General features: G+C 35.3%; 2 protein-coding genes across 2 annotated transcripts in view; both read left to right on the forward strand.

Moving 5' to 3' along the window:
• Nucleotides 1-15002, forward strand: part of LOC120427994 (alpha-ketoglutarate-dependent dioxygenase alkB homolog 4) — a 284866-nt gene that overhangs the window by 219042 nt on the left and 50822 nt on the right. The gene's annotated exons all lie outside the window — the stretch shown is intronic.
• LOC120428594 (protein rolling stone-like) overlaps nt 1-15002 on the forward strand; it is a 56124-nt gene that overhangs the window by 38817 nt on the left and 2305 nt on the right. The window contains exon 4 of the mRNA XM_039593620.2: nt 9674-9793. Within this exon, the coding sequence (XP_039449554.1) occupies nt 9674-9793 (120 nt within the window). The remainder of the gene's footprint in view (nt 1-9673; nt 9794-15002) is intronic.

The raw sequence follows: 15002 nt of genomic DNA on the forward strand, positions 1-15002 counted from the left end.
TGAAATCCCGAGAATTCCCGGGATACCGGGAAATTTTTGGAACAGTCATAAAATCTATGTTTTCATATTATTTGTTATGTTTTAAAAGTTAAAAATCATAGAAATAGCTCAATAATATTAATTGGTGATAATTTACACTTCAATCTAAACAAGAATGACAGTTTTTAAATAGCTTAAAAGAAATTAAAAATTGATCTTTTTTGTACTTTTTTATGCTTTATATTTTCCATGAAGTACAATTTTTATTCAATGTGATTCAAATTAAATATTTATTTTATAAATATATTTCTTTTATATATTTTCTATATGACATGACTAAAAAAAATATTTTTTTCTGAAATTGTAAAAAAAAACAAGGAAAAATCGGGACTACAGTCTGAATAGCTACAGAAGATTTTAGAGCAATAAATTTGGAAATCGGCGAACTAATTGTTTTGGATTGTTCCTGTTTTAACCGAAGTCGTTCAAAACAGTATGTGAAAAAATGGCTTGAATAGCTGTTTTAATTCGTCCTGATTTGCCCTAGATTCCGGTGTTTGAAAAAAAATAATGTAATATGATATATTTTTCAAATTTTATATCATAAATACACGTGAATATGATACCAAGTCTTTTAAAAGTATAAATTAAATAGAAAACATTTAAGGTGCTAGGCATTTTTCGGATCTGTAAACTTAATTTTTAACGATTTTCCCTAATAAGCCACATGAGCAATTCTCTACCAAAACCGGAAATGGATTTTATTTGTATTTTTTGATTTGGCTCAAACTTTGTGGGGGCCTTCCCTATGACCAAAGAAGCCATTTTGCATCATTAGTTTGTCCATATAAATTTCCATACAAATTTGGCAGCTGTTCATACAAAAATGGTACGTATATATTCGAAAATCTGTAACTTTTGAAGGAATTTTTTGATCAATTTGGTGTCTTCGGCAAAGTTGTAGGTATTGTTAAGGACTATTTAGAAAAAAATAGGTACACGGAAAAAAAAATTTCCCGATTTTTTTATTAACTTTTTTTTCACAAAAACTCAAATTCCCAAAATACGTATTTTTTGATTTTCGAGATTTTTTGATATGTTTTAGGGGACAAAAATCCGCAACTTTTGAGCTATAGAGAAACATGGTCAAAAAATCTGCCGCCGAGTTATGATTTTTTGAAAAACTGGTGATTTTTGGAAAAAATCGAAATTTCATACATAAAATTTTTTTGACCTCATTTTTTAATGCCAAATTGAATTTGCAATCGAAAAGTACTTTACAGATTTTTTGATAAAGGGCTCCGTTTTCAAGATATAGCCACCGAAAGTTTGATTTTAGCGAAATATTTGCAGTTTTTCAATTTTTAAAAATAGTGACCATGAGTGACCATTTCTAAAAATATTTTTTTTGAAAAGTTCAGAAAATTTGCTATAAAATTGTCTAAGAGACATTGAAGATTGGACCTGTGGTTGTTGAGATATAGCGACTTAAAGAAAAAGAAACACGAAAATTGAAGTTTTCTTAGTCTCACCCAAACAGCCCACCATTTTCTAATGACGATATCTCAGCAATTAATGGTCCGATTTTCAATGTTAATACATGAAACATTCGTGAAATTTTCCGATCTTTTCGAAAAAAATATTTTGAAAAAAATTAAATCAATACTAGCATTTTTAATGGGCATAATATTCAAAGTTTGGCCCTTTTAAAATGTTAGTCTTGATTAAATTTTTTTCAAAATATTTTTTTCGAAAAGATCGGAAAATTTCACGAATGTTTCATGTATTAACATTGAAAATCGGACCATTAATTGCTGAGATATCGTCATTAGAAAATGGTGGGCTGTTTGGGTGAGACTTAGAAAACTTCAATTTTCGTGTTTCTTTTTCTTTAAGCCGCTGTATCTCAGCAACCAGAGGTCCAATCTTCAATGTCTCTTAGACAATTTTATAGCAAATTTTCTGAACTTTTCAAAAAAAATATTTTTAGAAATGGTCACTCATGGTCACTATCTTTAAAAATTTAAAAACTGCAAATATTTCGCTAAAATCAAACTTTCGGTGGCTATATCTTGAAAACGGAGCCCTTTATCAAAAAATCTGTAAAGTACTTTTCGATTGCAAATTCAATTTTGCATTAAAAAATGAGGTCAAAAAAATTTATGTATGAAATTTCGATTTTTTCCAAAAATCACCAGTTTTTCAAAAAATCATAACTCGGCGGCAGATTTTTTGACCATGTTTCTCTATAGCTCAAAAGTTGCGGATTTTTGTCCCCTAAAACATATCAAAAAATCTCGAAAATCAAAAAATACGTATTTTGGGAATTTGAGTTTTTGTGAAAAAAAAGTTAATAAAAAAATCGGGAAATTTTTTTTTCCGTGTACCTATTTTTTTCTAAATAGTCCTTAACAATACCTACAACTTTGCCGAAGACACCAAATTGATCAAAAAATTCCTTCAAAAGTTACAGATTTTCGAATATTTACGTACCATTTTTGTATGAACAGCTGCCAAATTTGTATGGAAATTTATATGGACAAACTAATGATGCAAAATGGCTTCTTTGGTCATAGGAAAGGCCCCCACAAAGTTTGCGCCAAATCAAAAAATACAAAAAATAAAAATGGTCGAAATCGGCCGGTTTTGTAGAGAATTGCTCACATAAATGTTGATATCTCGAGTTTTTTTTTTTTTTCGAAAAAGTCGTATGAACAATATTTTAAATTTTTGCTTTTTAAGTGTTTTTAAAACCACATTGAGTCAGGGATATTCAAAAACACAAAAAAAAATGATAGTTTTATTGTATGACCTTTAAAAGAAAACTCCAAATATATGCCGAATACAAATTTTCATGCTTTAAAATTCTTATCGATTACTAAATATTCAACTTGTCATCTATTTCTTCAACCAAATCTGAAATTGCAGACCAAAATTTGTGTTTTTTTCAATTTCGGGAATTCCCGGGACAAATCATAAAAAAATCCGGGATTCGGGAATTCCCGGTATTGGAAAAATCCCGGGAATTTTGTTCCGGGAATTCCCGGGATGGACGCACTATATTGTGATATAAAATTTTCCGAGAAATCCGAGAAAAAAACAGAAATAAGCTTATTGGGTCCGAGACCTCCAAACCCACATTTCAAGTTTTCATACGATCTTTTCAAATGTCAAAAATTTCGTTTGACCGAAAAAAAGTTCTCCGATCGGGCTCAATTTTTTTCTGGGGGTCCCCTAGCCAATATAATCAGACTCATATTTTTTGTTGAGCCATTAGGGTGACCTTAACCGCGCTAGGGTGGTCAAAAAAATTTTCATTTTCGTCAATTTTCACAAAAACGACATTTTAAAGAAAAATCATAACTCCACGCCATTTCAACCGATTTTAGTTGTCTTGAACGCAATGAAAGATGATTAATTGGCCTTTCAAAGAAAAATAGTTTGAAGACCGAAAATTCCAGCCTAACATTTGAAAAGGTCGTTCAGTTTATGCTCTTTTCAAATGGAATTGCTGTATGATTTTTTTTGAAAAATGTGATTCTTGCGAAAATCGGCGCAATTGGCAATTTTTTGTACTAGTCTAGTACGGCACAGGGCTAATAAAAAAATACAGGCCTAATTGTTTCGGCCAAGGAACGCCCAGTCCAATTTTGAGCCCGATCGGAAGTGAAGTGATACCGGTTCATATTACAAAACATGCATATTAAGCATAAAGTTGAAGAATGCTGAATCATCATCAGTTGATATTATTTAAGGAAGTCTCCACGATTTGAAAAATCTTCATTAGACCCACTTATCACCCCCAAACTTCCTTAAACTCATTCCATATACTAATGAACAGTAATATCGCTAAATCTAGAGTTTTTTTTGAAAAGGTCCTATAAACAAAATTTTAATTTTTTGCTTTTTGGGTGTTTTTAGAACCGCCTTGAGTCAGGGGTATTCAAAAACACCCAAAAAGCAAAAAGTGAAAATTTTGTTTATAGGACCTTTTCAAAAAAAACTCGAGAAATGAACCTTGTCGCTTGATTTTCATTCACAGTGCCACCACCCTCCAACCTGCACTAATAAAAAGTCGCTGCTAATTCAGAATTAGCACCAACATGTTGTTGGCCTCGTGACCTCGTGGTGCGCCGTGTGTTCTAATGACTGATATAAAACTTGTATCGCCGCCCGGCAGAACCGTTTCTACCTACTACTACTTGCCCACTTCCGCAAAGCTCAACGCTAAGCCTCGTGACATTGACCGTTACAACAGGCACAACCGGCTAAATCCATTCGCATATGTTGTCGTGGGTCTCGTGGCGCAGGGGTAGCGGCTTCGGCTGCCGATCCCGATGATGCTATGAGACGCGGGTTCGATTCCCGCATTATCCACTGAGCTTCTATCGGATGGTGAAGTAAAACGTCGGTCCCGGTTTCTCCTGTCTCGTCAGAGGCGCTGGAGCAGAAATCCCACGTTAGAGGAAGGCCATGCCCCGGGGGGCGTAGTGCCAATAGTTTCGTTTTTTTTTTTTTTATGTTGTGGTGGCATCAAGCTTGAACTTGAATCACGCGACTTTTGAGTTGTTGATAGTGGAAACAGTTGAACGGATTGTTTTTCATCTTTTCGCAGTGGTTTTTCAGTGTTTGCACCGGCAATTAATATTCATTAGGCCGTCGTGGACTCCGCGCGGAGAGATAAAAACAAAAACAAAATTGTGGGGACAAGAAAGGTGGCTAGGAAACTAAAAAAAACAGTCAGACGTCAATGAAGTCGTAGTAGTAGTAGTAGGCGATGGCGGCACAATAAACGAAGCCGGTAACAAGTTCAAGGCCGAAAAGCACTCAATCACCTGATGAATGAGAAGCTGTTTGAAGTAAAGCTTTGAACGAAAGACACGGAAAAAACAACATCTTGATATCGAGTACAGGTGGAAGCGAAAGGAAAGGAAGCACAAGAAACAAACCATTATGTAATTGTATCGCAAAAAAAAAGCGTAACTTCCACAAACACTAGAACGCTCAAATTGAACACACGAAAAAAAAGCGGTTCAAGCTTCGGGCAAGGTTCTTGTCGAGTAGCTCGGCAATCGATTCGTAAAGAAAGAAACATGGCAAGGTGCGAGGATCGGCGATTACCGCAAGAAGTGTTGCACGACAGCGGGTGATGTCTTTTTTTCTGCGGATCTCAGCGGTTCTGGACAATTGGAAAATTGGATAATTACAAGCATTGCACTGCTTCGTCGGACGGTACTTTAGCTCAACAGTTGTGTTGAGATCACTGCGGAAGAGGAAGCAAGATGGTACTGTGTGGTGATGCTAAAGACACCGATGGCCATTTATGAATCAACGATGTAAAAAGGCTGTCAGATATGATCTGGTGGATTAACTTGTTAAGCATCGTTGAAAAATAATAATTGTTTATGACTGAGGAAAGACCAAGTGCTGTTTGACCTTCATTACTGAAGCCTCCAGTATCCCTGCTATAACCCCTTCTCGCCTAGAGCAAAATCGAGGTTTTTCACGGTTGTCTCTACAATTTCTTACTGACTTGACCTCCTCAAAGTTTGAGAACGATTGGTTAAGTCCCCACTTTGCGCAAAGCGATTCAATTTTCCATATAAATTTGTATGGGGAAAACCATTTTTTTGGATTTTGATATTTAAAAAATCCACGTTTCACGCTATATTAAAACCGGATTCATATTCGGATGCTCTGGAATGTGCTCTACAACTTTCCCGAAGAGAGTATGGTGCTAACTTGCTCCTATAAAAAGATGCAGCGTGTTCAAAACTCGTCTAAAACGTGTTTTTTGCTCGAAAATCACGTTTTAGACGAGTTTTGAGGAGGCTGTATCTTCTTTCAGGAGCATATTAGCACCAAATTCTCTTCGGGAAAGTTGTAGAGCACCTTCCAGAGCATCCGAATATGAATCCGGTTTTGATATCGCGTAAAACGTGGATTTTTTAAATATCAAAATTCGAAAAAATGGTTTTCCCATACAAATTTATATGGAAAATTTAATCACTTTGCGCAAAGTGAGGACTTCAACAATCTTTCTCAAACTTTGGGGAGTTGTTTAGGACCCCAAAAGGAACTGTAAATTGCTGTGCGGGAAAATCAATTTTGTTATTACACCCTAATGGCACATGTTGGGCATAATAAATTTGGCGTCGAAGTCGAAAAAAAATATTTTGACATTTTAAAATGAACCAATAGGGTGGAATCAAAATCAGCCACTTATTTTGTTTGGTTTTTTAGTGTCCAGAACAACTTTCTAGCGACTTTCTTAGCAACCGATTGGCACAAAGTGGTTGAATTTAGTATGGGGAAACTATTTTTTGCATTGAGATTTTTATAATAAAATAAAAAATAATAAAAATTATTCGCTCTACAACATTGCCTTGGCGTTCTCGATTGCGAGATTCCTACTCGAAACTAGGTGTCCGAAGGCTTTATTGTTGAGGCAATTGGCAAACCTCTTTTTACACCTAAGCTTCCATCCACCCCGGGATTCGAATTGACGACCTTGAGATTTTTATATATTTTTTAAATCTAATTTAGAAATCCAACATTATAGGATTGAAATTGAGCATATCGTTGCTGTCGTGCTAACTTGTCGCACGTGCATTTTGGGCCAAATTGAGTTAAAACGCCATTTTTTGCAGCAAACAATGCCTCACCTTTTGACCTTCACAGATCCCCAAAATTCGATTTCAGGTCAGAACGCGTTTGACGCACGTAGACTACCGTAAACATTTGTAATTATAACTCGAGACTCCAGCAACCAACTTCAACCAAACTTCGAGACAATGCACAGAATGGTCAGACAAACAAAATGTGTTTGTTATTGTTTACATTGCGTGGTCTAGTTTTTGTTTATTCAAGGTCAAACATTAAACATGTTTTTCTCAGAACGTCTAAATGGCGGGTGCAACAAGATAGCACGACGACGTCGATATGCTCTTAAACTTTCCCGAATAAAAAAATGTTCTAACTTGCTCCTGTCAAAAGATACGGCGTTTTCAAATCTGGTCTAAAATACGAAAATTGCGTGTTAGACCAGGTTATAGTATTCTTTATCTTTTGGCAGGTGCAAGAAAGCACAATTGCTTCTCAATAGTCTCAATTTCAATTAAAATTGAGTTGCATTTTTATGTAACGACAAGCCTTACCCGACAAACTTCGTCTTGTATTTTTTTCGCTTTTTGACATGTTTAGCTTGTTTGCTTATTCAGCCTCCTGTGATCAAAATTTGATTTCACGCAACTTTTCCCATACAATCTGCAGATCTTCCGGAATCGGTTCCAGAGTGGCCAAAGTTGTCACTCTTTAGCGTAAGAACCTTCGTTGGGCTTATACGAGCCCAACGCAGCAAAGGGCGCTCCGATCCGACTTTCCGTTATCAACTGATGCGCGTTCGAACAAAACCGTCGAAATTTTTTATATATATAGATTGGATTCCCAATGTCAAAAAATGTATGCATCGTGGAATTTTCCAATCTCTTGAATATGATGAAAATTATGATGAAAGAAGCATTGGGTTCGGAATAACTAAAAAATTATAAAATTGTCAAGGGACAATAATAAATTAATGAGTAGTGTAAAAAAAAGCAAATCTCTCCTGTTCCTGAGGGGAACACCCGTGAAGAGTATCGAGGCCGACATTTAAAAAGCGGATTCAGTGACAGTTTCTTAATCAACTTAATGTTAACATATTAAGGTAAATGTTTACATTCAATAGGTTGTCTTTCTAAGGTGTCATGATAAATTTGTGGCGATACACTACCTTCCCTTTACTAAGCAATCGAATCCAGAAGGGAAAAGATCACCAGTTGTGTTGGTCCGAGCCGGGATTTGAACCCCGATCTACCGCTTACGAGGCGGAAGCGTTACCACTGGGCTACGTGGCTCGATCAAGTGTGATTATGTGAAAATTTATATGTCTAGCATTTCGTAGAAAATAATCAGGTTTTATTTTTGTAATTTTTAATTAAAAGAATCAACTTCTTATACAGCCCAGACTCGATTATCCGAAGGCATTGGTAAAATATAAAAATACGAAAAAGATTTCTTTGTTCGTGATTCGATTATCCGAAGTCCCATTTAAACCTTCAGATAATCGAGGCTTCGAATAATCGAGTCCACGTACTTCCAAAACCCGTTCATGCATGTTTCCAATGGGAACTGTCCGTAAAATTTAGAGAATTAGATGTTAAATAAGCAATTAATTAAATTTGCCTGTGTTTTATACAATGTAAACACGCATAGAACTATTTTTTATCATCTAATTCTCGTTCCAATGTCCAAAAAAGCTCACGTAATTTTGTTGTAAACATGGACAACAAAATTACGTGAGCTTTTTTGGACATTGGAACGAGAATTTATTTTTATAACTTTATGAGAGATCTGTCTTAAAAAGCACCCAACCCCACACCAACAACAAGGATGACAACTAAATTTAACATTTCAAAGCAATAAATATCTTCGCAAAATTTCGCAAAACACTAGTCGTCGATGCTCATCGAACTATAGTCACCTCTCGCCGGGAGAGGAAAAAGATCATTCGGGTCGCCCATTTGAACCCCGCCTGGGGCTCACGTAACGGTTTTAGCATAAATTTTTGGCCGACAATCTGTCTCTTTTCGCCACAAAAATATAGTCCGAACTAGGTCAACTCGCCCAGGCACGCGTGCTTTGGGATTTTGCAAAACTTGGAGATTCACCTTTTGTGACAAAATTTTCGTTTCGGAGAGTCTGATTTGAATTATTCCGAATAGAAGTTGGCCTCTGGCAAAAAATGTTTCGTAGCAATGACTTGTCAAGGTTTAGCACAACTATTTTTGCGTTGTTTTGTTTTTTGGAAAGGAAACCCGCGTGAGAACCTACGACGCTGCGAAATTGGGTTATCACTTTCAGCGAACTCAACGGATTGATTGCGCCCATAAATCTCGCTTTTATACGCGCAAAGTGGTCGTTATCCGCTAACAACGGTGCGGAATTGAGCAAAAACAAATCACACCACGGGTTACATGCTGAGGCCAAAGGCCACAGTGCACAATACCGTCGTCGCGACATATTTACATAACCTGAGATGGCCTGGCCACTTGAATCGATCCGAAACCTTGGACCGGATGATGGTTATCTTACCTCCTAAAGAGGGTCTTGCAAAGGGTACATGTTTGATTTACTCTGCTCTCAAACCGCAGCGTGTATCAATTTATCACCCAAGAAAGCTCCACCAACAAAGAAGTGACCACAAACCCCCAAGGGTAGGGAAGTACTTGGGATGACCCCGGACGAACCACTCAACAGAGCTCGACTCGGTCCAAACGCAATGAAAGAGGCTCTTTGATGGGCTCGCTTTATTAGCTTACAATCTTGTCTTATCACGTGGGAAGATCCGGAGATGTCCTTCGAGTTTGTCGGGCGGAACTCATTCGTATCCCCGCTCGGTCATTGTTCTTCGCCACCTGCTGCACCTGAATGTCAATTATCGCACATTTGCACCTTGAAAACTGCTAAACTTTGCACCTTTTTTGCGACGAAAACTATAGCTATTTGTTGCACGCGAAAAAAGACTTGGACGAAACGAGAGGCGACTAACGCTGTACTATACAGGGCGTGGGAAAATGTCACACGATTAATTAACCTCAAAAAGGTCGTTTAAAGTAAACTGCTTCTAAATGTATTGTTTTTGTTGTTGTTTCAGATAAAATATGCAACTGCGAGGAAATGCCACGTGCCTTCAAGGTGTACTGGATGATGCACAACATCACGCTGATTCTGTCGATTTGCATCACGATCATCTACTGGGCGATTCTGCACAACGGTAGGTACTTCGAATTTTGGAGTTATAACGATGAAAAAGCAAAGTTTAATGTTTAATCATAATATTTTTTTGGTTGCTGTCTACGGAGGTTATTTGCTGAATGGGTGTGAAATAAATTTACATTTTCTTTATTCTATTTTAAACTCGACACTGACACTTCAAATATTGTCGTGAACATAGACTCTGCATGAGACAAAGCTCTTTTTCAAAAGTTGATTAAATCGATTCGATTTGCAATTTCTTTTTTAACCTTTCATTCATAGACATAAAATCACACAGTCATCGATATGTTGACGAGTTAGACAGGCCTGCCCAAGCTTTTCGGCTCTATTTTCACATTTTTGATCGTCAAAATTACAATTGTTCATTTTTTCATGGTTTCTTTGATGGAATCGGTTCTCAGATGACCAGTGAACATAACTTTTCCAAAAGTTTGAAAAAATATTTATACAAGTTCTTTTTATCTACATTTTACGTCAAAAATCAATCCGGCCCGCGGGCCGGACCAATTTTTCACTTAAAACTTACATATAAACAACCTGCAAACATATTTGTTCGTGCAAGACGGTATTTGTGTCCGTCCCCTGAATGTTTACTTCTGTACCCGTATCGAGAACAATAAACCTTTATTCTGCCTCTTCGCGCGCTGACCACCGTCCGAGACGGTTGGCTCGGCAGTCACCACAAACTAGTTGTTTTATTTCAATCAATTTGGAAGATTCTACGCGCCTGGACAAGTAAAACACAACGTAGGGAATTCAAAGTCGGCCCCTGGCCGAACAATATTTTTTCAAACTTTTATCAAAGTTATGTTCACTGGTCATCTGAGAACCGATTCCATCAAAGAAACCATGAAAAAAATAACAATTGTAATTTTGACGATCAAAAATGTGAAAATTGAGCCGAAAAGGTTGGGCAGGCCTGAGTTAGAAGAAAATATATACATTTATATTATGTTTCAAAAGAAAATAAATATGTAAAACTTTATGTTTCATGGATAAACGAAGATAAATTAGAACTGGTTATTTGCTGGAATAACAAGACATTAATTGTACAATGTTTATCAAAAAATCTGTCAATTTCCAGCCATCAATGAGTTCATGAAAAATTTATTTTTTTGGTTGAACACCTTTTCAGATCTGTAGTCAATAATTCCAAATTTGCAATAAAACATGTCCAAATTGAATAAAAATGCAAAAATAAACAGCATACAATATTTAGAATACAAGACAATTTTGGCAGCCGCCCATACAAAAATGATGCATGAAAATTCAAAAATCGGTATCTTTTGAAGAAATTTTTTGATCGATTTGGTGTCTTCGGCAAAGTAGTAGGTATTAATAAGGACTACACTGAAAAAAAAATATACACGATAAAAAAAAATTTGATTTTGTATTTAACATTTTGTCACTAAAACTTGATTTGCAAAAAAAACTATTTTTAATTTATTTTTATTATTTGAAATGTTTTGGGGGACCTTAAATGCCAACTTTTCATGAAATTTCCAGGTTGTGCAAAAAATCATTGATCGAGTTATGATTTTTTTTAATAAATACAGATTGTTTAAAAAAATCGAAATATTGGTCGCAAAAATTTATCAACTTCATTTTTTGATGTAAAATCAAATTTGCAATCAAAAAGTCCTTTAGTGAAATTTTGATAAAGTGCACCGTTTTCAAGTTAAAGCCATTTTTAGGTTACGTTTTTGAAAATAGTCACAGTTTTTATTTTTTTTTTAAATTAGTGCATTTTAAAAGGGCTAAACATTAAACATTAAATCTTGGTATAAAAATTTTGAAAATATTTTTTTCCAAAGGATCGGAAAATCTCACGACTGATTCATAATTTAACATTGTTAATCGGACCATTAGTTGCTGAGATATCAACATTAGAAAATGGTGGGTTATTTGGGTGAGACTTAGAAAACATCAATTTTCCTGTTTTAAACACTTGCATTGCAATATCTCAGCAACTAAATGTCGTAAGAACAAAAACGGAAGAAGAAAAATATAGAAAATTTTCTCAGTTTTTCAAAAATATTTTTTTTTAAAAGTGGGCAAACATGTGCACTGATTTTAAAAAATGAAAAACTGCGACTATTTTGAAAAAAGTCACCTAAATATGGAAAGCGGTGCACTTTATCAAAATTTCACTATAGTACTTTTTGATTGCAAATTTGATTTTTCTTCGAAAAATGAAATTGAAAAATTTTTGCGACCAAAATTTCGATTTTTTGAAAAAATCAGTGTTCATTCAAAAATTCTTAACTCGCTCAATGATTTTTTGCACAACCTGGAAATTTCTGAAAAGTTGGCATTTGATGTCCTCTAAAACATATCAAAAAATTAAAAATAGTGTTTTTTTGCAAATCAAGTTTTAGTGTTAAAAAGTTAAATAAAAAATTCACCAATTTTTTTTTACCGTGTATCATTTTTTTCCGGTGTAGTCCGTATCCATACCTACAACTTTGCACAAGACACCAAATCGATCAAAAAATTCCTTCAAAAGATACAGATTTTTGAATATTCATACATCATTTTTGTATGGACAGCTGCCAAATTTGTATGGAAAATTATATGGACAAACTAATGATGCAAAATTGCTTCTTTGGGCATACCGAAAGCACCAAAAAAGTTTCAGTCGGATTAAAAAATACAAAAATTAAAATTGAAGAAAAAAGAACCGATTTCGTAGAGATTTGCTCAAATGTGTTTTCTATTGCAATGATAGTTTTGCATCGTAAAATGTTTTCTGTTGTTTGTTTTCGCACGAAATCGGGAAAAGTTGCCCCGACCCCTCTTAGATTGGCGTGAAACTTTGTCCTAATAGGTAACTTTTGTCTCTAATCACGAATCTGAGGTTCGTTTTTTAATATCTCGTGACAGAGGGACAGTACGACCCCTTCAATGTTTAAACAAGCGAAAAAATACATGTTTTTCAATATTTGCAGCCTGAAATAGTGATGAGATGGAAATTTGGTGTCAAATGAACTTTTATGTAAATATGGACGCCCGATTTGATGGCGTATCGAAATTCTAAAATAACGTATTTGTCATCGAAAAAACAAAAAAAAAAGATTTGAAAACTCTATCATTTTCCGTTACTCAACTGTATTTTTTTTTGGAACATCTCATTTTAAGGGAAATGTAATGTACTTTTTGAATCTAATCTAATCTAATCTAATCAGACCCTAGCGCAGCCAATCTTTCGAAGGGATCCTGGAGAGTGCCTTAGGTTAGATGACGCCTAGCACTCTTCTTGTCATTTATTAACATTTGTAGTGCGCCATTGCATTAGATTGCATTGAAACATCACAAGCGTTAAAGCGGCCAGGCCTACTGCGTAAAGCCGTATCGCAGAGATGACTCGTAATTGAGTTGAGTTTGAGCACTTAGTGTTCGAACAACAACACAATTCTGAATCGACAGGGGAGGAAGAAGCGTGGGGACACACCACCATACGCTCCGAGATTTTTTTTGGTTTTATTCGTTGGGAGCACCATGCTAAGAAGGTTTGGTACTCCGGGACCCTCTGGGATGAGACATTGTATTTCCACGAATGCCCTGGACACTATTCGCCATGGTTATAGCGCCACAACTTGCTCTCTGTAACAGTATTCTTAATTCCAGTCCACGCTCACCAAGTCGTCATGGCCTAGTGGATAGCATTTTTGCTTACCAATCCAAAGGACGGAGGATCGAACCCCGCCTCGAGCGACTTTGATTTTTCGTTCATATTCATCATTTCAAATTTTATGTGTTCTTAACTTTCTCGTTGGGAGCAGATGGGAATCGAACCCAGAACCATTCGCTTACAAAGCGAACACCGTAACCAGTCAGCCACGGCCGCTCCCGAAATGTAATGTACTTTTTGAATTAACATTAACTCAGAAAGGTATTTTTTTCATTTATAACCAAATTTTTCATTTTGATTTTGATTCATTTGATGTTTTTTCTTATTTTGCAGGGTTATTTTTTAGAGTGTAACAATGTTCTACAAAGTTGTATAGCAGACAATAACATAAATTTTGATTTATAAACAAAAGGGGTTTGCTTGTAACCATCACGAGTTATCGCGATTTTACAAAAAAAAAAGTTTTGCTGTGCTGTGTACTGTGTGAGTTAGCGGATAATGACCCCTTTCTCGAATTTAAAGGTTTCGAGTGATTCTGATGTAAAATTTTCACTAATACCTTGCTGATAAAATTTAGAAAAACAAGATTTGGAAATTAGCCAAAATTTATTTTTAAAGTTTTACATGAGTTAATAAAAACTGGGCGGCTGTTGTGGGTTAAATTTGCATTTTTAAACACATTATAATGAATTCCTAGGCCAATTTTCTACAAAATATCACTCGAAGAATGACTTTTAATTTTAACGACACAATATTTCTAGATCAAAAGATCTAAAGAACCATTTCGGGGTTTTGTTTTTTTTTTAGTAAGAAGTACCGCAAACTGGGATTACATTGATAGAAATTTGAATCATTTTTTGCTAAATTAACTATACGATCATCTCTTATAATTTAGCTTTTGACGCTTTCACACTTAAAGCACTCAAAATGTTGAGCTGTTGGCGCACTTGAAAAAAAAACTTGTCAAAGTCACCCCTAGCTTGCAAAGTCACCCCAGTTTACGGTCTCCCAAAATAAACAAAAAATAAAAATTGTTTAATTTGTGCTTGGCCGTTTAAAAATACACATTTATTTTCCGTAAACAAACCGTTCGCGGTAAACCTTACACGACTATTTCGATGTTATTGAAAAAATTAAGACCAAACACATATTTTGTTTAGTTATTAGCGAATTCCTTGGCATTTTTTCTATAAATTGCAGCTCGAAGAATATTTGTTGGTCAAATGGTCTCAATGTTATAAGTTGCATTTCAATTTGCCAAGAAATTGTGAAGATTTTTGTGCATTTAGAGGATATTTGATTTCCTTTTTATGAAAAAAAAAATCTTCGGCTTCCTTACATGGATTGACAAAGATTTCTAAACTTATTTTTGGAACAATCCATTTGTTGACATGTAATCAAATATAACGCTCTTTTCACTTTCTACAGCAATGAAAACCGATTTCAACGAAAATCAAATATTATTGAAACAATAGTAATTTCTGATCAATAAATTGTAATTTCCAATTGATCAATGATGGGGGTATATTTTGAAAATAAACTGAAATTCAGTAATTCCTAATCTTTTCCTCCCCCT

Source organism: Culex pipiens, chromosome 2 (genome assembly GCF_016801865.2).
Source record: "Culex pipiens pallens isolate TS chromosome 2, TS_CPP_V2, whole genome shotgun sequence".
Taxonomy (NCBI): Eukaryota; Metazoa; Arthropoda; class Insecta; order Diptera; family Culicidae; genus Culex; species Culex pipiens.